We start from the raw sequence: 22,253 nt of genomic DNA, 5'->3' as shown, positions 1-22,253 counted from the left end.
GGGCCACAAAAACAAGAGCATTGGTATCATTGTCTTTAATGTGCAAATCTGATCTCAGTTAACAGACCCAGTGCCAAAGATATTTAACATGAGATCCTAGAAAACAACAAAATCAAAGAACAGCTTTACATTAAGGATACATTCATTCCATTACACAGAATTACACTGCTCCTAACAATGTAACTGTGTCAGAACTGAAAACTGAATGTAATGAGTCACATCAAATTATATCAAATAAGAAAATCTGGAGATGAGCCTTCTTATAACTGGGCAGTTTTCTGCCACTTGAAAGGTGCAGAGATAGACCTTGCATTTTACATCTGTCACATAACTATTTTAGTTTTATCCAGTTTCAGTAATGTGGCTTGGATTCCTGTGTTATGGCATGATTATATTTTTAAAACAGGTTGTTATAAATTAGAGTTTGTAACATTACAGCTGTTTAGACAAATTGTTTTTCTTGAAAATATCCAAAATGGTGGAAATTTAAACAAAATTTAATTTAGCAAGTCTACACTGTGGCTCTGAGACCAGCTCATCTTGAGCAGCAACAAGACCAGAGCTCATCCTTATGCACTGGCTCTCTCCACAAAAAACAGCTGCATATCATCTCTACCAACCTTATTCTCCAAGAAATGGCAAAACTTCTAGCCTTCAGCACCTTTTCATTGCAAGGCTTCATTATATATCCTTCATGTACCCTCTGTATCTCTATAGTAAATTAAGTTCTCATTCCCTATTCCTCCATCCATCCATCCAATATTAAATCCTCACGAGTGAAACTCCCATACTTGGACTTCTTCATCACTCCCTAGGGATCAAAGATGACTTGCTTTGACTTCAGTTCTGTGGATTCACAGACAGCAAACAAGGCCAATGTGAGAAACGTAGACATCCACAAATGGGGCAGGACATGGCAGACGGGTTGGGCAGATGAGTAGCTTCTGGGGTGGGGTGCCCCTTCTGCTGCTTGTGCAGAGCTTCTGTGTGCTCCTGATGCATGGCCTCGACATTCTCACTTTGAGCAGTCTCCACTTTGAGTGGGCCACAGGAGTTAGTGGGGATATTGTATTGCTTCAAGGAAGCTTTGAACACATTCTAGGATTTTTTTTGCCGTCTGCCCAGTAACCTCTTCTCATGACAGAACTCAGAATAGAGTGTCTGTTTCTGTCTGATGTACAACATTAAATGACATGGTCAGCTCAGGCACGCTGTAATCATGACCAACCTCAAGAAATTCGAATGTGGTAACTGCAGAAGGAAAGTCAAGGCAGGGTCCTCCTGAACTGACTCCTCCCAGTTGCCAAATTGCTGCTTCACTATGTGGATGCCCTCCATCCAGAGGTACAAACTTCACTGTGAAACAACTCCAAGAGAAATCAAGCAGCTGCACCACAGCCTTCTTCAACCTCCCTAAAGCAGGACTACAGAACACCCTCTTCAAATTCCGCTGCCAACAGAAATTTGTTTCCATCATAGATTTGCTCCACAATGTCATGCAAACCCTGATACTAACCAACAGGTCAATATCAGAACCAACGGGTCAATACCAGAACAAATGTCAAACAAAGAGCTACATCACTGCCCCAACAATTTTATCAATCTTTCTGGCTGCAGTGTTGCACTTCACCTCCAACTGTGGGAGTGGAGTTCCTCTTCTCAACTAATGGGAACCTCTCAACCTACAGTGACAACACTCCAAAACTAAGGTCAGCTGAACCAAAGGTGAATGTAGCTTCACATTAAGGACACAGTTGTTCCATTATACAGAATTACACTGTTAACAATCTAACGGTGTCAGAGATGAAAACAGAATGCAATGAATCCTTAACATGCAGACAGCACTTGTGTTGGTGCACATTTGGAGGTTGTGTACCAAGGTATCACTGACTTGTTCACCAAAGTATATGAGATGAAGAATGTAACACTCACATCTGCAGGGACCAAGGTCTTTGACCAACTTGCCCCCAGTGCACCACATTGCCCTCCAAAAATAAAAGTTCACACAAGACCTTGGAAAATGGGCACCTATTCCCATATCCGAAGAGTCATGACTTGGTAAAAGTAAGCATCAATGATGAGGTTCATCACTGCCTTCAGTGTGCCAGCACAGCCTTAGGTCATTGCAACATAGGAAGCGGAGGACTGACATAATAGAGGTTTACAAAATCATGAGGGGCATAGATAGGATAAGATGATCAAGAGTCTTTTTTCCAGGGCAGGAGAGTCTAGAACTATAAGAGACAGGTTGAAGGTGGGTGGGAAGAAATTTAAAGGAGATCTGAGGAGCATGCTTTTCACACAGAAGGCAGTGAATATTTGGAATGAGCGGCCAGAGGAGGAAGTGTAGACAGATACTTTTACAACTATAAAAAGGCATTTAGACAGGTACTTGGATAGGAATGGAGTACAGGGATATGGGTCTAATGCAGGCAAATGGGTTAGCATAGATAAGCATCACGGTCAGCATGGACGAGATGGGCAAACAGGGCCCATTTCTGCGCTGTACGATACAATGATTTGACGAAAAGGCTATCTGAAGATCAAGATCTCAAACCTGACACAGAGGTCAATCTGCTGGGCTGCAGTGATCCCTGCCTTCCTATATACTGAGGCCTGGCCTACCGATAGCAGGCACCTCCAGCAAATGGAAAACTACTACTGATGCTGTCTTCACAAAGTACTACAAATTGATCAACAGTACAAGAATCCAATGTCAGTATCTTCCCTCGGGGCAACATGAGCATTGAGGCTCCAGCTCCACCCAGACAGCTGGTAAACTTTGCTCTAACTAGCTTTACAGTCTCTTAAAGATCCTGTAAAGGGTTTTAGATTATGTTTTTACATAATAAGATCTTTATTAGTCACATGTACATCGAAACACACAGTGAAATACATCTTTTGCGTAGTGATTTGGGGGGGGGGGGGGGGGGGCCACCCACAAGTGTCGCCACGCTTCCGGCGCCAACATAGCATGCCCATAACTTCCTAACCTCTACGTCTTTGGAATGTGGGAGGAAACCGCAGCACCCGGAGGAAACCCACACAGACACGGGGAGAACGTACAAACTCCTTACAGACAGTGGCCGGATTTGAACCTGGGTTGCTGGCGCTGTAAAGCGTTATGCTAACCACTATGCTACCGTGCCTGCCATAGGAACATAGGAAGCTTTAAAAATAATTACAAGATTCTGTTTAATAAAATGCTTTTTGGAAGGAACCTGCAATTTACATGTCAGATAAACAATCATATCAGATACAATGCACACAATATGTATAACGCTGCACAAGATATGAACATATTCAAAGGATTCCCAATTACTTAAACCAGGTTTAGATTTCAAAAACTTCAGAAACAAAAACCTAAAACTCCCATTCTGATTTGTTACAGACTGTGCCACAGTAGATTTGATGAAATAGTCAGCAGTAATTTACTTTGTTGAGACAAAGACTGCGCAGTTTCCTGAAGCCTGAGATAAACATCAGTCAAATTAAAAACAGCAAAAATAAACTTGCATTTAGGAAGCATTTTCCATTTTCTCAAGACACTGCAAAGAAAATGAATTATGCATGAGATGTAGTTATTGTCACAAGAAAATTTTGCAGCTTGTGCTTCTCTGATGAAAAATATTGTGTTATCATTAGATATTTAACACAAATTCATAGTTAATTTGACTTAAAACAATGGTTTTATCCTTCTCATATTTTAATATGGGTTAATGAGATTTGTCAACTTTTTTTTAAAACAAAATAAAGGGATCTAACTGCAAATAAAGCTCTGTTTGGGCTCATGCTCAGAAAGTCAGAAGTATTGTGTGTGATATGCACCTAAGTATTGAGCTGAAGTTTTTCAAAGATTTCATTTGCTCCCATTTTGATCGACCTCTTCACTCTAATACTGATTAGGGAGGTTACTGAAGTATGCAAAATGGTGTCAAATATCCATGCTGAATAATATAATTCACAGTGATCAAACAACGTTGAAAGCATTCAAAAGCTACTTTGTATGCAGTCACTCCAGGGTGTTAACACTCGTGAACACTAATTGGTCAACAACATTCCAGACAACCTGTGGGCTAGCCAACAAAGAACATTCCTTATGGTTAATATTCCCAATTAAAATCCACAGTAATACAGAACCACGAGGTTCACTTAGTTAATTCTATCAGCCATCACTTAAAGCTGCAATGTCCTTTAAATATAATTTATAGCACTATACATCTCAGAATGACTTTCATATTCTCCAGATTTTAGTTCAGTAATTGAGTGAACCTAAAGCTATCAGAGTTATGCATAACAAAACCAGACTCTTCGGCCTGCCAAATCCATGCTAACCATCAATACCACAGGTAAGCGACCACTGTTCCTTGGACTGCTCCAGAATTCAGTTCAACAGGAGGCCCAAGATTGCTGAGTGACCTGGACACAAGACTAGAATCCCGACAGGGGATATTGTTGGTTCATTGGACACACAGTGATGGGGAAATCAGGCCTGGATTTGGTAATCAAGCAATTGGATCAGGAGAGGAGATTGAGATCAAAGAATGAGATCGATTTGTGGTGGAGGGGAGGGTGGGGGAAGATGGTTGGGGGTTGGACAGGACAGATTGCCAGAGGGAAGATAAGCCTCTGACAGAGATCACCAGTCAGCGAAGCACTTTAGACCCTAGCTGACCTCAGAGTGCCCCACAATGCCCAGAGAATTATGTGCACAAATTTTCCAGGCAACACTCCTAAAGAGTGTTATTTGATGGAAACTGAGTCAGAATTGCAAGAGTGATGCACACTCAACCAGAATGGTTCAGTGGGACCTCCAGAATAGCACAGTTTGACCTTTGGATGAAGGGACCAAGCATAATCTATTCAACTATGGAGATGGGTGGGAAACAAGCTGTTCGAAGGACATTAACTGAGCAAAGGCAGACAGACAGGTTAAGCAATTGGACAAAATAGCAGGTGAAGCATGCAGAGGGGGAATCTGGGGCTAATCACCTAGAGAGGAAGAATTATTTAGAAGATATGAAGTTATTAAAATTGCTGTTCAGAGATCTGAATATCCTCATATGAGAAAAATAGAAGATCAGCATTCAAGTGCAGCTCGTACTTAAAAAAACAAATTGAACGTTGGTCTTTACTGCAAGGTGGGTGGAGTGCAAGACTGAGGAGGAACTCCACAGGGCTCCGGTGAGACTACAACTGGAGTATAGGGTACAATTCTGTAGCAGGTTTTACAGTGGTTTGTTCCAACACTTGTCAAAGTACACACAGACTCCTCCTCAGCTTTTACAGTGGTTTGTTCCAATACTTGTCAAAGTACACACAGACTCCTCATCAATCACAGTAACCTGGACAAGATGGGCCATCCATTTTTGTGATTCCATGAACATCTGTTGCCTATGCAACCTGAATCACTTACATCCCCAAAATAATTATTTTTTTTAACTTTATAAATACTTGGTAATTTGAACTTTATTATATTCCAAATTTTTTGGGGAGATGACATGTAATCAAAAATAAATTACAATTCAAACTGGTGCCCATTGCAGCTTTAAGGTATAAGTGCCTTGTTTTTATACTCACATTATCTGTTTTCCAGCAGATTCCAGGCCAGTGTCAGCTACGTAACATGAGCTTGGTATAGTTACTGCGTACTGAATCCTACTGGCTGTAATCAACAGAACATCCCAGGACCTACCTTCTGAACCATATCTTCGTTTCTTTACTTCCTGCAACATTCTTTGTATGTTCTGGCCTGGAACCTCTGTTAAAAAATAAGTTTTGATAAGAATATAAAACAAGGGGGAGTGTTTCTTTCTTGTCTCTTCACAGTGACCTAGCATGCTATAAACTGGAGCTCACACATTAAATTCTGTCACTGATTATTTTAATGATTTTGTTTGGCAGTGGGAATGGTGAGGGTGAAGGTGGAAAATAATAGTTGAGCTGAGTGCCAAGAGTTTCCCTAACAATGCAGACCCTGTCATACGATGAATAAATTGGCACAAAAATCACTTCAAGATCTTGTGAGCTCCAATTACTTCATTATTCTTTTTCCAGATCTGTACAATCATTATTCTTTTAAAAAAAACATAAATGGTGGACTGGAAGTTGACAGAGAGAGTGTAATGAAAAGAAATGTGAAATTACCCACTTTAATAGAAGAATGGAAAAGTAGGTGGCTATCCTTGTGTAACTCGTGAAGAGTTAGCATGTTAATACAGTAGGCAGTGCTGGGAAGGCAGTAGCCTTTACTGAAGTTGGTGCAGCGTAAGAATAAGAATTTCTTTCTGCAATTATATAGGACTATAGTGGGACACCACGGAAGGTATATGGAGCAGTGGAGAATTCACAGAGAGAGAGAGAGTGAGGAAGAACGAGGGAGAGAGAGAGAGAGCGAGAGAGAGAGAGAGAGAGAGCGAGAGAGAGCGAGAGAGAGCGAGAGCGAGAGAGAGAGAGAGCCTGAACTTCAGAAAAACAACCAGTGATCTCACCGAAACAGAATAATATGGACAGTTATGTGCTGATAGGATGCTTCTATTGACTTGGGAGTATTGAACTTGGGATAATAAAAACAGAAAATGCTGGAAATACTCAGAGTTTTGCTTGCTGTAAGCCTTCCGTCTATTGCACTGAGTTCATTTTGCTCCATGTTGTCCTATTCCTGCTGAACTCCCAACCACCCAAAATTCTTCCTGCACCCCTTACCTCCCTCCGCCAATTGATAGCTCAATAACAAGCTCTCATTGTTACTATTCCACTGAGATGAGCAGAATTTTCTTCACTCAAAGGGATGTGGAACTGTATAATTCTGATTCATTGAGAGGTGAAGATGTTCACATATTGATAAAGTTCAAGACTGAGATAAATAAAATTTGTGGAAATGCAAGAATCAATGAACACGTGATAAAATGAGGAAGAAGAATCAATGCAAGTGATCGGCCACAAGCTTAATTGGTGTGGAGCAGACTTGTAGACCTATAGCCTACTCCTGCTCCATTTCCTTGTGGTTTGCATGGAACACTTATATAAATGTATTTACAATGAATTAGTTCGATTCCAATGGCCTAATACTGATAAGGCAAATGAGATACAACTTAACAACTCAACAAACCAAGTACCTCCTCAAGTATCTTATGCAACACATAATTTAGTTATCTTATTCTGTAACTACTGGTGTTTGCATTGAGAGTAACTGTGTCAGCAGCATAGTCAAGTATATGAACTTTAATTTTCTATGAGGCTTAATGTTCCCAACACTCCTCCACCAGTTCCTTCCATTACTGAACTTACTAACAGCACAAGTTCAGCATTTATAGAAAATAATAACTGTTGACACGACAATACATAATCCGATTGTGTAAATATATCAGAGAGTAAACTGGTATCTACAAGAGGAGGAAAAGAAAAGAACTTTTCTGAGGGGGAAATGCATGTCAGATTAGCTGCAATGCCATAGATAAGGGTGGATTTGAACTTATAAGACACCTTGTTAGATATTGCAGAGCACGTCTGCTATAATGTAGGAAATGAAGCAGCCAATTTGTGCATAGCAAGCTCCCAAAGATGTCATTTTGACTAAATCATCTGTTTCCTAATGATATTGACAAAGGGATAAATAAAGCTCTGAAAACAGGGGATTTATCACTACCCTCATCCTCATCTTCATCCTAATCTTCTACAGAGTAGTGCTGTAGAACCTGAGTGAGCAGTTGGGCCTTGGCATATTGCCTCATTTGAGAAATGATACTGACAAGAGTGCAGCACTATCTCATGTTAGTCCAGAGTTCTGTGCTCAAGTCTCTGGAACAGAATTTGAAACTAAATCTTCCATGTCACAGGCAAGGGTGCTACCAACTGAGCCACGGCAAACAGCTGACAAAACAAACAAGTTTCTTTCAATAAAATGGATTAGTGGAATTTCTCTGATGCTCCTGACTCAGAGCTCAGTTTCTCTTAGATCATACAACTCATTTCAATTTATTCTTTTGAGCATAATCAATATAACTACTTGTACAGACTTTCAATAAAAATCCTAAACTGAGGAAAATTCAGTAGAAATATCTGCATCAAAGAGAGGCTTTCTGCCAGTCACTTGCTCATAACTGTTTGTTTATGCGATGAGGAATTACCGTGCAAGAATCAGATTTTCTAAACCTAACTAATTCTATAATCTTTGTTTCAGCAAGGAGGATAGAGAAATAGCAGTGCCACATTTAGTTTGACTGTGGGCATCCGTGCAGAGTTTTGGATCTAGAATGCTTCCATCACTTTTTTTTTGCATCAAACTATCCTGGTCAAGCTTCCTTTTAACTTTGTTGTTCATAATTAATTTTCTCACCAACATCTTTTTTTTAAACGTTTACCTCTTTGAAGGAAATTTTACCACCTCTGTTCACATGCGAATCAACCAGTGATTTTGCATCTTGCCGCTTTCATTCCACATTTTCAAAATTTGCAACATCTTCCTTCATACCGATACAGGTTTTACTTTTTTATTTCCTCCATGGTTGACGAGCTAATGCCCCTAATTGGAGCATCTGCTTGGAAATTGGAGGAAGGGAGGTAATAATCTGATGGGGGTGTGAACGTCTATTGTGGAGTCTGAGATATCAAGAGAAGATTGAGAATCTGAATTGTCAAATGAAGAGCGTATCCAAAATAGTGCAACTCTGGAGTGAGGCAGAAGAACTGAGGAAAGCCAGACTTTCCACAAGTGTTAGTTCTCAACAGGAGAAATTACTCAGAGCTAAGCTGGTACTGTACTGAGGTCAAGTTCAAGAGAATACTTTAAATAAATCTTACCCAGAAATGTATCCATGGTTAGTAGCATTAAATACACTAGACAGCATTGACAGCATGTTGCACTCTGCTTCAAAAATGAATTCCACTGAAGTCTGATGCTACATAGTGTGCAGAGTGCTAGTGAGAGGGGATAAACTTCGAGGCATTCTAGCTTCTGACAACCCAGTTCTAATTAATGCAAGGTTAGGATATAATTTCAGATTAATATTACTAAGAAACAACTACCATAAAAATAGCCACTTCGACATCCACTCATCACTGTCTTGAAGTCTATGTCAATGCTGTATTCATATTTTTCCCTCCCTGTCTCGAAACACTGAGATAATTCCAGCATGTGGTGCTGGAATTGGACATCAAGTCAAAAGTTGTGTTCTTTTACTTAATCTTTCACACTCAGAGTTACGGCCTTGACCTGCCTGGCAGCTGTTACCGAGGACCTCAGTAGCTGACATATACAAATTTGTGATGGGAGATACCAGTAAGCACATAACAGAAGATGCAGAGAGGAGAAATAGTGGCTGACCCTACACCTGCCTCACCCACACCTACATCCTCCACACTTCCAGCAGGGGCCTTCAGAACACGATCAGAAGCAGGAACCCTGACATGTTCCTATTACTAACCTGGGCATCAACACCAAGTCTCTGCTCATCACTGTACTGCTCCAAACCAGTTCACTCTCCACATCACATGTTGACTCTGGGACTTTTATGGTTCAGGGCTCACTGGATGAAACAGCTGAGCTACAAGAAGTATACCCACTTGAGCAACTGTTTTCTAATTTACACCATTGTGCTGCAGCATTTTATTACTGCTACCAGGTTAATATTTAAGTTGTCAGTCAACCACAACCCGAAACTACATCAGAACATGCTTTGAATTCAACTACACTCCGTGTCAATGAGATCAGTAGATTCTTAATTAGTTAGCCTTGAAGTAAACCACACCCTGAAGCTTTGACCACAAATCACTCTTCACTGGAGTAAGAATTTTGCTGTTCAGTTTATAAATCCATAGCAAGGTGATGGTGCAACATCCACCAAGAAAAACATTTTTAGCATTTGCAGAAGATCTATAGAGATGGAAAATGCTGGAAGTATTATAAGATCAAAAAGCATCCATAGAGAGAGAAAAACAGTTTCATCCTTGATAAAGATTTGAAACATTAACTGCTTTTCCCTCTATAGAATCTGCCCAACTTGCTTTTTCCAACATTTACCGTTATTACTTAAAATTTCCAGCAGTACTTTTGTAAAGTTTTTGTAAAGTAAACTCTTGTAAGGTTCTACAGAGTAAGCATCACAGCTCTTCTAATAGTGCACGAAAGTTATGGATAATTATAAATGAGCAGGTTACTAAGACTTCCCCCACCTTCACTAAAAACATTAATTCTGGAAGCAAATTTAAATGATGAAACTGATGGATGGGATTTAGCTTCCAATACTTTTAAAATATCCCATTACAATATCACAATGACAGCTTAAAGACACAGTATTCTTTTTAATATAAGCATTAAAATTTTAATGCTGCAATATTTATAGTCAAGTTTACTTGTAGCATTCTGTAGCAAATCTGTCTCCTTTAAAAGATCCAATATCACAAGGAAGCACTTTGTGGAAATAAAGAGGAAGCAGTTGCCCCTTAAAACATATTTTGATTTTTAAGTAAGCTGCTCTTCCTATCCGTAATGGACTAATCCATTACTGGCAGTGAAGATTATTTTCTAATGGTATTTCACCCTGAACCACAGCTGGTGTTGACTTGAGTGAATTTCGCTCAATGGGTAGAGATCAGCAAAATGCTGAAAACCATTACAAATGAAGTGATAACAGAGCACTTAAAAACCGTAAAATGATTAGGCAGTGTCAATATAATTTTATGAAAGGGAAATAATGTTTAACAAGTTCTTTGACGATGTAACCACCAGGGGAGCTTGTGGATGTAGTGTAATTGGATTTGAAAAAGGCATTCAATAAGGTTGCAGATAAAACATTCTCGTGTGGACTCCTGGGATGTGGGTAATAAATTAGCATGGATCAAGATTGGTTTTCTATTTGTTCACTAGTCATTTCTAAATTGGTCAGGTATAACTGGTAAGATACCTTGGGGTTCTGTGCTGGGGCCTCAGCTATCTACAATCTATATGAATGGCAGATGAAAGGCCCGAATATAACATAACTGAGTCTTCTGATTAGTTGTGAGTAGGACACAAAGAATTGGGAAGGGAATATAGGCAGGTGGACCACAATGAACAGCACAAACTTGACAGATGATGAGGGGAGTGTGGTATCCACTTTGGTAGGCAGGATTAAAGTAGTACATTAGTCAAATGGCATGGGACTATTAAATATTGGTGTTCCGAGATCTGGGTGTCCTTTTACAAGACAGAAGATTATTAAGCTACAATTGTACAAAGCTTTGGTAATACTATTTGGTATGATTAAAGACAACACATCCTTGTTTTAGAGGTGATCTGGCAAGGGTGAACAAAACTCATGCCCAGAACGATAGGATGTCCTACAAAGAACGGTCAAGCAGAATGGGCTTATGGTCTCTGGTGTTTAGCTGAATGAGAAGCCACTGAAACAATCAAGGTTCTGCGAGTGCTTGACAGGTTGGATGTTTGGGGGATTCTCGAGTTAGTGAGCACTCACTCAAGATGAGGAAACAGCCACTTAAGATTGAGATGAGGGGAAATCTCCAAGTCATAAAACAAAATCAGGGCCGAGACAGATAGATTTTCGGAATACAAGGGAACTACGAAGACTGGGTGGGAAAAGAGTTAAGATTAAGTTCCGATCAGCCACGACCTTACTCAATGGTGGAGCAGACTCGAGAGGCCAGGTGACACAATCCTGCTCCTGTTGATGTTCTTGTAAGGTCCAACATACTAACGTAGACAACAGTAGCTCAATCCTGTTCTCATCTAGCATCAGTAGGAGCTACTGTAAGCAGGAATATTACAGCCAGTGGCCAAGAAGACTAACTGAGATCTAGTAACTCAGAACAGGTCAGAGACCATTCCTTCATGCATGGCTCATCAGGCACCCCACATCCTTCACAAACCTTTCAAGGGATAGAGTTCCAAAGTGGGTTTGCTATTGAATCTCTCTTAGCGATAGTTCCATAAACAACACAAGATATGAAAATTGGTAGTGTTGTAGCTAATGAGGAAAGTGATCTAAGACTACAATTTGATAAGATCAGCTGGGAAGCTGGGCAGAGCAGTGACAAATGGAATTTCATTCCTGACAAATGTGAAGTGATGCACTTTGGGAAGACAAACAAGGGTTGGATGTACACAGTAAATTGTAGGGCTCTAGAGAGTGTTGATGAACAGAGGATCCTTAGGGTACAAGTCCACAGATCCCTGAAAGAGGCAGCACAGGTGGATAAGCTGATAAAGAAGGTTAGAATACAAGAGCAGGGACATCATGTTACAATTTTATAAAACACTGGTTAGACTACACCTGGAGTACCATGTGCAGCTCTGGTTAGCACACCATAGAAAGGATGCAAGTGTGCTGGAGATGGGCCAGAAAGTTGCCAGGATAGGATTATTTCAGTTACAAGGGGAGACTGGATAGGCTGGATTTGTTTTCCCTGGAGTGGAGTAGGCCAAGGGGTGAACCTGATAGACGTATGAAATTATGAGACTGATAGATAGGGTAGATAGGAAAAATATTTTTCCCATGGTGGGGGTGTCTAAGACTAGAGGGTTTAAGCTGAGAGGTGGGAGGTTTCAAGGGGATCTGAGGGTGACTGGAGTCTGGAGCTCCAATAAGGTGCTGACTAATGAATTGGTGGAGGCAGATATTCTCACAACATTTAAACAGCATCTAGGCAGGGACTTGAATCACCAAGGCAGAGACAGCTACGGACCTAATGGTAAATGGGGTTAGTGTAAAAAGATCAAGGGACATTCAAGCTCCTTCCCACCTGTAAAGGCACATCAAATTACCCGAATGATCAAAATAATATTCTACTTCCTACTTTACCTAGGTGAGCCAAGGCAATAATAAGAATACTGTCTCTTTAAGGGACTCAGAATGAAGAAGGTTAAATCCATCACCCACCTCTTTGCCTGCCCTGGATGCTCCGCAAGGCCAGAATATTCTGTTCATCAGACAGGAACTGCTTCATCTTGTGAAAAGGCTCCTTCCCTCGAACAGTCAGCTTATTCCATGGTTTCGGTCTGGCCAATATCTCGCTGACAGAGCCTTGAGACAACCCCAGTACATAATGTCCAAATATCCGTTGGCCAATATTGTGCTTGATCAACTGCTCTTTAACTTGCCGTGCAATTTCCGCTGTATCCAGCTCCTCGCCCTCAGACATGCTTCCGGCACTCTCTGACTGACTGGGTGAAGGGATCATTCCATTCAAGTCAGAGCTCGGTTGAATGGGGCTTGGGGATGATATGGAGTTTGTGCTGTAAGGACCTGTTGGAAAAAGCATGGTTGTGCTTCCCGCATCCTGCATTGCCTTGGAGTAGAAGGACTGCATTAGCTGCCGCTGAAGAAGCGAGTTTAGTGCAAATTTCCCTGCAGAGGCCAGGGGGATCGGGGAGCTTGTCAATGATGAGCTGAAAAAATCTTGACCTAAAACCGTCGGTGAGAATTGGTGCGTACCGTTAGCACTGGAAGCCTGCTCATTCGCGTTGCGCAGCAACTTAGAGGGAGGGGAGGTTGGTGAGGTCGAAGGACGCAGACTCTCAAGTCGGTCTTTCCCATTTCTCCCAGCTGACCCTACAAGAAAGGTCAAACACAATGCATTATGGGGGAGTGAAAAAGTAAAACCATGAAAATTAGCAAACTTTAGCCCAAAATTGCAGGTTTTTCAAAGGGCTTTGCTGTTGATATGGATGGTCAAATTTGACTATGCCAGACTAGCCCCCAAAGGCAGATGTCATGCATTTGTTGTTTGTACCTTTCTTGTAAATAGCAGCCTGGAGAATTCCTGACAACCATTTAAGCAGCCCATAGCAAACATTTACTTCATATAAATGCCACAGTTAGGCAACATTAGCTTAACAAATATAAAATCCTACTTGGAGAGATAATTGCAGCAAATACAAAGTGGCATCAATTATAAATGACTGAATACTGTATTGGCTATAGAATGTACGCTCTGACAGAAACCTATGAGAAAAAAAAACAAGGCTTAAAAACCCAAATGCATCAATAAAATCGAAGAAAAGAATCTGTTATTTTTTTTTAAATCACTGTTTCCATGAAAGCTTCTTCCTATTACCCAGTCTGTACAAATACACAATCATAATTTAGTGGTTTAGGAGGGTGTAATACACATTAATCTTGCTGCCATGCACTAATGCAGACTTTGATCTCAGGATATGTACTCACATTCCCCAAGCACAGCTACATAAGCTGCAAACGCAAAGACCTACCGCTAAGGTCACTGTTGGTGATACGCAGAGTTGCATTTTCAGATTGTAATGAGCGGTTTTTCTCCAGCAGAAGTACCTCTAGGGTCTTGGATGTATCCTGTTAAAGCAAGAGTAATGCAGTCAGATTTACTTAATGTTAAACATGTGATATTTCAGAACTCATCTTGCTTAATCAAGGATTCATTAAGAATTAAAATTAATGGCAGACATGCAGCCCAAGGCAATCAATTCCAGTTCCAAAGTCCTTTAAAGCCACGCTGACTTCATGAACTGCCTGGTAAGCCTTGTTTATTAACAACCACTCTGGATGAAATGATATAATTCACATTTGAATGTACATAAACTCACTATGAAGAAACTATGAAGCACCACCCTACTTCAGCAGACATGAAAAGAATTCACAAAACCTTGCAGCTTTCCAGCACAGAAACAACAGTTCTGCTCTCTTCCCCAATCAAAACAACCTGGTATTCTAACTACTATGTACAATGGACCACTGAGAGAATTTGGCATATCTTTCTAACTAATCCAATAGGGAAAACCTTTAACCTTTTCTTCTATTTCCCAAGTAAATATCAGAGTCCTGAAGTAATCAATTTATCCACATTACTTAGAAAAATGCTTTTTTGTCTCTATCCCCAAAATCTACCACACCACCTTGTCCCTCGTTGGGATTTGATGCTTCTGCTGTTATTCAAGCTCTATTTTGCCAGCAGGTCTGAGGAGGAAAGAGGAGGATTAGATTTGTGTCTGTGTGGGTGGGTAAGGGACATTGTAATTTTATCCTGCCATCAAAGGATTAACCTATTTTCTATTTACAAATTTGATACAAACACACAAGAATAGAAAAACATTTGTACCCATGAACACAGAAACAGGAACAGGCCTGTCAGCCCACAATGTATCGACCATAATGTTAATTTTAACTAATCCCATCTGCCTGCACATGGTCTACATCCCTCCATTCCCTGCTTGTTCATGTGCTTCTCTAAATGCCCCTTAAAAGTTGCTATTGTGTCTACTTCCACCCCCTCCCCTGGCAGCACATTCCAGGCACCAACCTCTCCTTATAGCTAATACCCTCTAATCCTGCTGACATTCTGGTGAACTTCTGCACCCTCTCCAAGGCTTCCACATCCTTCCTGAACTGCACACAGTACTCCAAATGTCACCCTACCAATGCTTTATACAGCTGCAACGTGACTTGTAATGCCCTGACTGATAAAGGCAAGTATGCCATACGCCTTCTTTACCACCCTATCTACTTGTGTTGCCACAATGGAGAATGCTATTTGGCCTACCCTGTATGTGCTAGCCATAAAAAGAGCTGCCCAGCCTAATCCCATTCTTCAGCACCAAGTCTGTAGCCCCACATTCCATGGACACATCCAAATCCTTAAACGTGATGACAGTTTTTACATCTACCACCCTCTAATCTACCAATCACTAAATCTTCAGCCCTGGTTTTCATCCCTCAGACTAGGGATGTTCGCTTAGCTGCTGCATTTTCTCAAACTGCTTCACACTTCACTGGATTAGATCTCATTTGCCTCTTCCTTTTCCACTCCTGGATCATAATTTTATACACCTCAATTAAGTGTCCCTTCACGCTCTGAAGAATACAACCGAGGCTGTCAGATTTTCCCTCATAACTACAACTTTCCTGTACTGGCAACACCCTTATAAATTTCCTCTGCAGCCCCTCCTGTTAAGTGACCAGAACTGCACGCAGTACTCAAGCTGTGGCCTAACTATTGTTGTGTACAGTTCTAGCAACCTCTGCTCTAGTAGTTTGTGCCTCAGCTGGTAAAGAAAAGCATCCTGCATGTCTTTTTAACCAACTGTTCTGCTACTTTTAAGCATTTGTTGGCATACACTCCAAGGTCCCCTGTTTGCTCCACAATTATCAATATATTCCCCATTTACAACATGCGCTGTCACGTTGTTCCATATGCATCAGCTCGTACTTCCCTGGATTAGATTCCATTTGCCACTTATCATTTATTAAATCATTTGACCAAACCATCTATATCCTCCTCGAGGGGAAAGCTTTCCTTTACACTGTCAGCCACATGGTCAATTGCTGTTATCATCTGCAAGCTACTTTATCACGCCCTCTACTTTTAAGCCCAAATTATTACTGTATATAATAAAGACCAAAGGACTGAATATTCAATCATGTGGAACCCCACTGGTAATTGCCTTCCAATCACAAAGACACTCATCAAACTCACAGGTGGTGATGAGTAATGTACAGGAGTGAGATAGGACACCTGGGTGAGTGGAGCCGCAACAACAACCTCTCGCTCAACGTCAGTAAAACTAAAGAGCTGATTGTTGACTTCAGGAAGGGGAAGGAGGGTGAACATGCGCCAGTCTACACTGGTGCACTGGCGGTGCAGAGAGTCAGCAACTTTAAATTTCTGGGCGTTAACATATCGTATGACCTGTCCTGGGCCCAGCATATAGCTGCAATCACAAGCCAGCATCTTTACTTTCTTAAAAAGTTAAGGAGGTTCGGCACATCACTGAACACTCTCACTCACACTCTCTACAGATGTACTGTTGAAAGTATCCTCACTGGTTGCATCATGGTCTGGTATGGCAATTCGAATGTGCAGGAACATAAGAAGCTACAGAGAGTAGAGGACTCTGCCCAATATATCACTGGCACATCTCTCCCCACCATTGGTAGAAGGTAACATCTATCATCAAAGACCCCCACTGTGGCATATTTTTACAGCTACCATCGGGCAGGAGGTACAGAAGCCTGAAGTCCCATACCACCAGGTTCAAGAACAGCTACTTCCCTCCCACCATTCTGTTCTTGAACCAACCTGCACAACCCTAATCACTACCTCAGTATAGCAACACCATGACCACTTTGCACTACAATGGACTTGTTTTTTTGGTTCTAATTGTGTTCTTTCTTGTATAGTTTTGTATAATTTATGTTTAGATTATGTTTTTCTTGTGAATGTTGTGTATCAGATGCTATGTGCCTGTGATGCTGCTGCAAGTATTTCATTGCACCTGTGCATATACGTACATATGAAAAACTCAACTTTGACACTGCCCTCTGTTCAACCACTGAGCCAATTCTGGATCTTATCTGCCACTTTCCCTTGCATCTTTCACTTTTATAACCAACCTGCCAGAAGTACTTCAGTCTCTTAATGTTTACTTTTAACTCCACCTAAATTGGTAATTTTAAAATCTGTTGATGAAAGAATACTTTCATACAATTTGCATCAATGATTTCAATTGCGAATCAAAACTAAGTACATTGAGCATCAATGTTACAACATTTGACGAAACTGACCAGTAGAATTATCATAATTGATCTTCTGGAAAAATTGTATGGACTGTTTACGTTGTTCCTTTACTGGCACTTCCTGCACTTTAAAAAAAATACTTCAAATGATTACTCTATGTAGATTATAATATTTTATTCATAAATAAATCAGTTTGTCCCCAAAAAGTAATTTTTTTCCAAAAAATTTACAGAAGCCTGAGTAATTTGACAATCTAACTGATACCATTTAAAACAATAAATGAGGAGCGCGGAATCCCATGATCTAATTTTTCTCACAGCCAGACCCTCAGTGAAGTTGGGATTCTAGAATAAGAAAGACACTTCAGTCCCAGTGACTAAATCACCACCCCATCCTTATTCTAAAGACTCCAACATCTTCTAAAGTCTTCTATTCTCAACATATCTTATATATTTCCTGAGATTACATACAAAGCAGTAAAAAAAAAGCACGTCTATGTTCTTTGGTTAAGGTACAGCTGATGGCATGTTAAGTTCTAGACATAAGGTCTGGAACTGTAGCATTCAAGGGATCAATCCATAAAAGTGTAACTTGTAAAATAAAAGTTAAATTAGCAATTAGATTAGCAATAATTGTCTACTTGTGTGGGATTTAAAATTCCCTCCTGTCATTTTGATTAGTACTTTAAGTTAAAAAATACACAAATTCTAGGGTGAGCACACTCATATTACTCAATGATTTACTAAATAAACCACATACAAATCATGGTAAATCTATCAGACACGTGGAGACAACAATAAAATCATGATCGGTTATATTATCAAATAATTGTATCAAATAGTGATAACCATATACACACATCTGCAAATTTATGGCACATACTGATAACATAAAAATAATTTAGCTTCTGTGTGGCTTTCAAATTGTACAAAAATAAATCAACATATTTCCTAGGCTTTTCAATCATACAGAATTAAGGTATTATACATAATTACAAATTGTAGTAATCGAATACTTTTTAAAATAACTAATGCAAAGTCAGAAAGTTAGAAGCAAAACTAGAATTCAATAAAGAAACAAATTTCTGAAATAAAATGATTGTAAATCAAGCTGTTATACGGCAATACATATACGTGAATGAAAACTGGTATCTGCAATGGCTCTGAAATTCTTCCCATTGAGTTCTGATAGTTCTGTATTGTCTATTTAGTGTAACCAACTAGGGCTGGATTTTGAAATACGTGTCTTTCAACATCAAAGCGGGATTGATTGGGCAGGGATAAAGGAATGAAACTCAGTTTGTTATAATTCCTCAGTGAGACACTTGGCTAAAATCCTAATGTCTTATATCCAGCACTGAGAAAAGTCTGCTGTTCTCTGTGTGCAGATGCTCTCCCCACAGTCTAAATCATTCCTCAGAAATGGTGAATCTCTACCACAATATTGAAGAATACCATTGACAAACACAGTCTCATAATATTCCTCACATTGAACTGGGAGCACAGAAAAACTATTAGATTAGGAAAGAACTTACCTGTGCTCCAGATCCTTCTGATGGCACAAATTCCATGGACTTCAAGATACTGGAAATAACGGGAAAAGAGTCATAGAGTCAGAAAGTTATAAAGCACAGAGACAGGACTTTCGACCCAACAGGTCCTTGCCAACCAAGGTACCTTCCTGAGCTATTACCATATGCCTGCATTTAGCCCATATCTGTCTAAACCTTTCTTATCCATGTTCTAAATTTCTTTTAAATGATGTAGTTGTACCCACCTATACCACTTTCCCAGACAGCTCATACCCAGCACCCTCTCTGTGGAAACGCTTGCCCCCCGCCCCCCAGACTCCCCGACCCTGGGAAAAACACCGTGACCAATCTCCTTATCCCTGCTCACCATCATTTTATAGACCTCTATAAGGTCACCCCTTACCCTCCTCTGTTCCAGGGTAGGCAGCCCCAGTCTCTTCTTGTAACTCAAGCCCTCCAGTGCCGGGAAGATCCTTGTAATCATCTCTGCAACTCTTCCATCTTAATGACATCCTTCCTATAACTAGGCAACCAGAACTGCATGCAATACTCCAAATGTGGTCTCACCAACAACTTGTACAGTTATAATGTGACATCCCAACTCTTGTACTCAATGCCCTGACCGATGAAGGCAAGTACATCAAACCCCACTCTTCACCATCCTGTCTACCTGTGTCACCACTTTTAGGGAACTATATATGTCTATCCCTTGGTCTCTGTTCTATGACACCTTCAGTGGCCTGCCATTTACTGTGCAAGTCCTACCCTGGTTTAACTTCCCAAAATTCAACACTTTGAATTTGTCCAAGTTAAATTCCATCTGTCATTCCTTGGCCCACTTTCCCAGTTGATCTAGACCCACCATCTACTATTCCACAGTTTGGTCATTCACAAACTCAATAACCATGCCACCTACATTCTCTTCCAAATCATGAATATAGATAACAAACAATAGGGAAACCAGCACAGATCCCTATGGTGCACCACTGATCATAGGCCTCCAATCTGAAAAACACCCATTCACTACCACCTTCTGAGGGACCACCCTCGGGGGTGCTCCCACTGAGGTCTGACCAAGGTTTTATAAAGTTGGAGCATAACTTCCCTACTTCTGTATCCAGTGCCCAGAGTAGTGAATACCCACATTGCCACCCTCCAGGATATCTGGACTTGTACTCTAAGGTCGTCCTGTTCCTCAATACTCCCCAAGACCCCATCATTCATGGTGTATGTCCTTGCCTCACTAGTGCTCCCAAAATGCATCATCTCACATTTGTCTGGATTAAACTCCATCTGCCATTTCTCAGCCCATTTCACCAACACAGTGGTATCTCTCATCAGCCTAAGACCATTAGGACCATTCAGCCTAAGCCATTGGGATCTCTTCTGTACAAAAGAGATGGGTTAACCTGAACTGGAGGGGGACCAATATCCTTGCGGACAGCTTTGCTAGAGCTGTTTTGGAGGGTTTAAACTAGTTGGCAGGGGGATGGGAACCCGAGTGATAGGTCAGAGGATGGGGCAGTTGGTGTACAGGTTGACGCAGTGTGTAGAGAGACTGTCAGGAAGGATAGGTAGTTGATAGGGCAACACTGCAGTCAGTTGGATGGGTTGAAGTGTATCTATTTTAATGCAAGTAGTATCAGGAACAAGGGAGATGAAGTTAGATCATGGGTCAGTACATGGCACAACGATGTTGTGGCCATTACAGAGACTTGGCTGTCACAACGGCAGGAATGGCTGCTGGATATTCCAGGGTTTAGATGTTTCAAAGGGAGGTAAAAGAGGTGGAGGAGTGGCATTGCTAATCAGGGATAGAATCACAGCTGCAGAAAAGGAAGATGTCCTGGAGGGATTGTCTACTGAGTCAGTGTGGGTGGAGATCAGAAACAGGAAGGGAGCAATCACTCTATCAGGAGTATTCTATAAACTCCCCCCCCCCCCCCCCCCCCCCATAGCAACAGAGACACTGAGAAAAAGATCAGGAGGCAGATTTTGGAAAGGTCCAAAAATAACAGGGTAGTTGTCATGGGTGATTTCAACTTAACCTAATATTAACTGCCATCTCCTTAGTGCAAAAGGTTTGGATGGGGTGGAATTTGTTAGGTGTGTCCAGGAAGGATTCCTGACACAATATGTAGACAGGCCGACTAGAGGAGAGGGCATTCTGGATCTAGTGGACTGTCAGAGACCTTTTCCCAGGATGAAAATGGCTAACACAAGGGAGCAAAATATTAAAGGTGATTGGAGGAAAGTTCAAGGGGGGATATCAAAGTAAGTTTTTTCACACAGAGTGTGGTGGGTGCATAGAACACGCAGCCAGGGGTGCCGGTAGAGGCAGATACATTAGGGACATTTAAGAGACTCTTAGATAGGCACATGGATAATAGAAAAATGGAGGGGTATGTGGGAGGGAAGGGTTAGATTGATCTTAGATTAAGTTAAAAGGTTGGCACAACATCGTGGACCAAAGGGCCTGTACTGTGCTGTAATGTTCAATGTTCTAAGACTATCTTCCAACTCAGCCCCATGGTACAACTCTTAGTGTGACTCTCCAACAATAAAGGCCCAAGTTTCTCTTGGAAAGCATGGATCACTTCTCAGCAAAAGTCAACGTCAACTGTGAAATTCACCACCACCATCAGCACATCAGCACTGCCTTTGGCCATCTGAGGAAGTGACTGAAGATTAAGACCTCAAACCTGGCACAAAACTCAGCAATGGGGAATTAATTATTTGCAAAAAATCAGAACATTCTCACTTTCTTAATTTCAGAAGTATCATCAAATTTAAAATGATGATTTAAAATTTAAAAGATGTTCTCTGGGAAAAGTTCGGAAGATATGTGGCAAATATTCCAGGGGTATTTGTGTGGAGTTCTGCACAGACATGCTCTGATGAGACAGGGGAGTCACGAGAGGATACAAGAACCGTGGCGTACGAAGGCTATAATAAATCTAGTCAAAAGGAAAAGAAGAGCTTACAAAAGGTACAGAGAGCTAGGTAATGTTAGGGATCTGGAAGAGTACAAGGCTAAAAGGAAGGAACTTAAGAAAGAGATTAGGAGAGCCAGAAGGGGACATGAGAAGGCCTTGGCGGGCAGGATTAAGGAAAACCCCAAAGCATTCTACAAGTATGTGAAGAGTAAGAAGATGAAATGCGAAAGGATAGGGCCTATCAAGTGCAGCAGTGGGAAAGTGTGTATGGATCCGGAAGAAATTGCGGAGGTGCTTAATGA

At 40.9% G+C, this 22,253-nt stretch overlaps 1 protein-coding gene across 11 annotated transcripts in view; it reads right to left on the bottom strand.

The window, feature by feature from the left end:
• The window catches only part of LOC127581520 (protein CASP-like), a 489,061-nt gene that overhangs the window by 153,260 nt on the left and 313,548 nt on the right, over nucleotides 1-22,253 (bottom strand). For 5 of the 11 annotated variants that reach the window (XM_052035991.1, XM_052035992.1, XM_052035988.1 and 2 more), the window contains 4 exons: nucleotides 19,019-19,067; nucleotides 14,210-14,306; nucleotides 12,879-13,550; nucleotides 5,696-5,761 (listed from right to left, as the gene is read on the bottom strand). In XM_052035991.1, coding sequence (XP_051891951.1) covers nucleotides 5,696-5,761; nucleotides 12,879-13,550; nucleotides 14,210-14,306; nucleotides 19,019-19,067 — 884 coding nt within the window. The remainder of the gene's footprint in view (nucleotides 1-5,695; nucleotides 5,762-12,878; nucleotides 13,551-14,209; nucleotides 14,307-19,018; nucleotides 19,068-22,253) is intronic. The other 6 variants (XM_052035993.1, XM_052035995.1, XM_052035989.1 and 3 more) reach the window with 3 other exon arrangements.

Source organism: Pristis pectinata, chromosome 21 (genome assembly GCF_009764475.1).
Source record: "Pristis pectinata isolate sPriPec2 chromosome 21, sPriPec2.1.pri, whole genome shotgun sequence".
In the NCBI taxonomy this organism is placed as follows: Eukaryota; Metazoa; Chordata; class Chondrichthyes; order Rhinopristiformes; family Pristidae; genus Pristis; species Pristis pectinata.
Note: the sequence above shows the minus strand (reverse complement) of the source record. Positions and strands in the feature narration are given on the sequence as shown.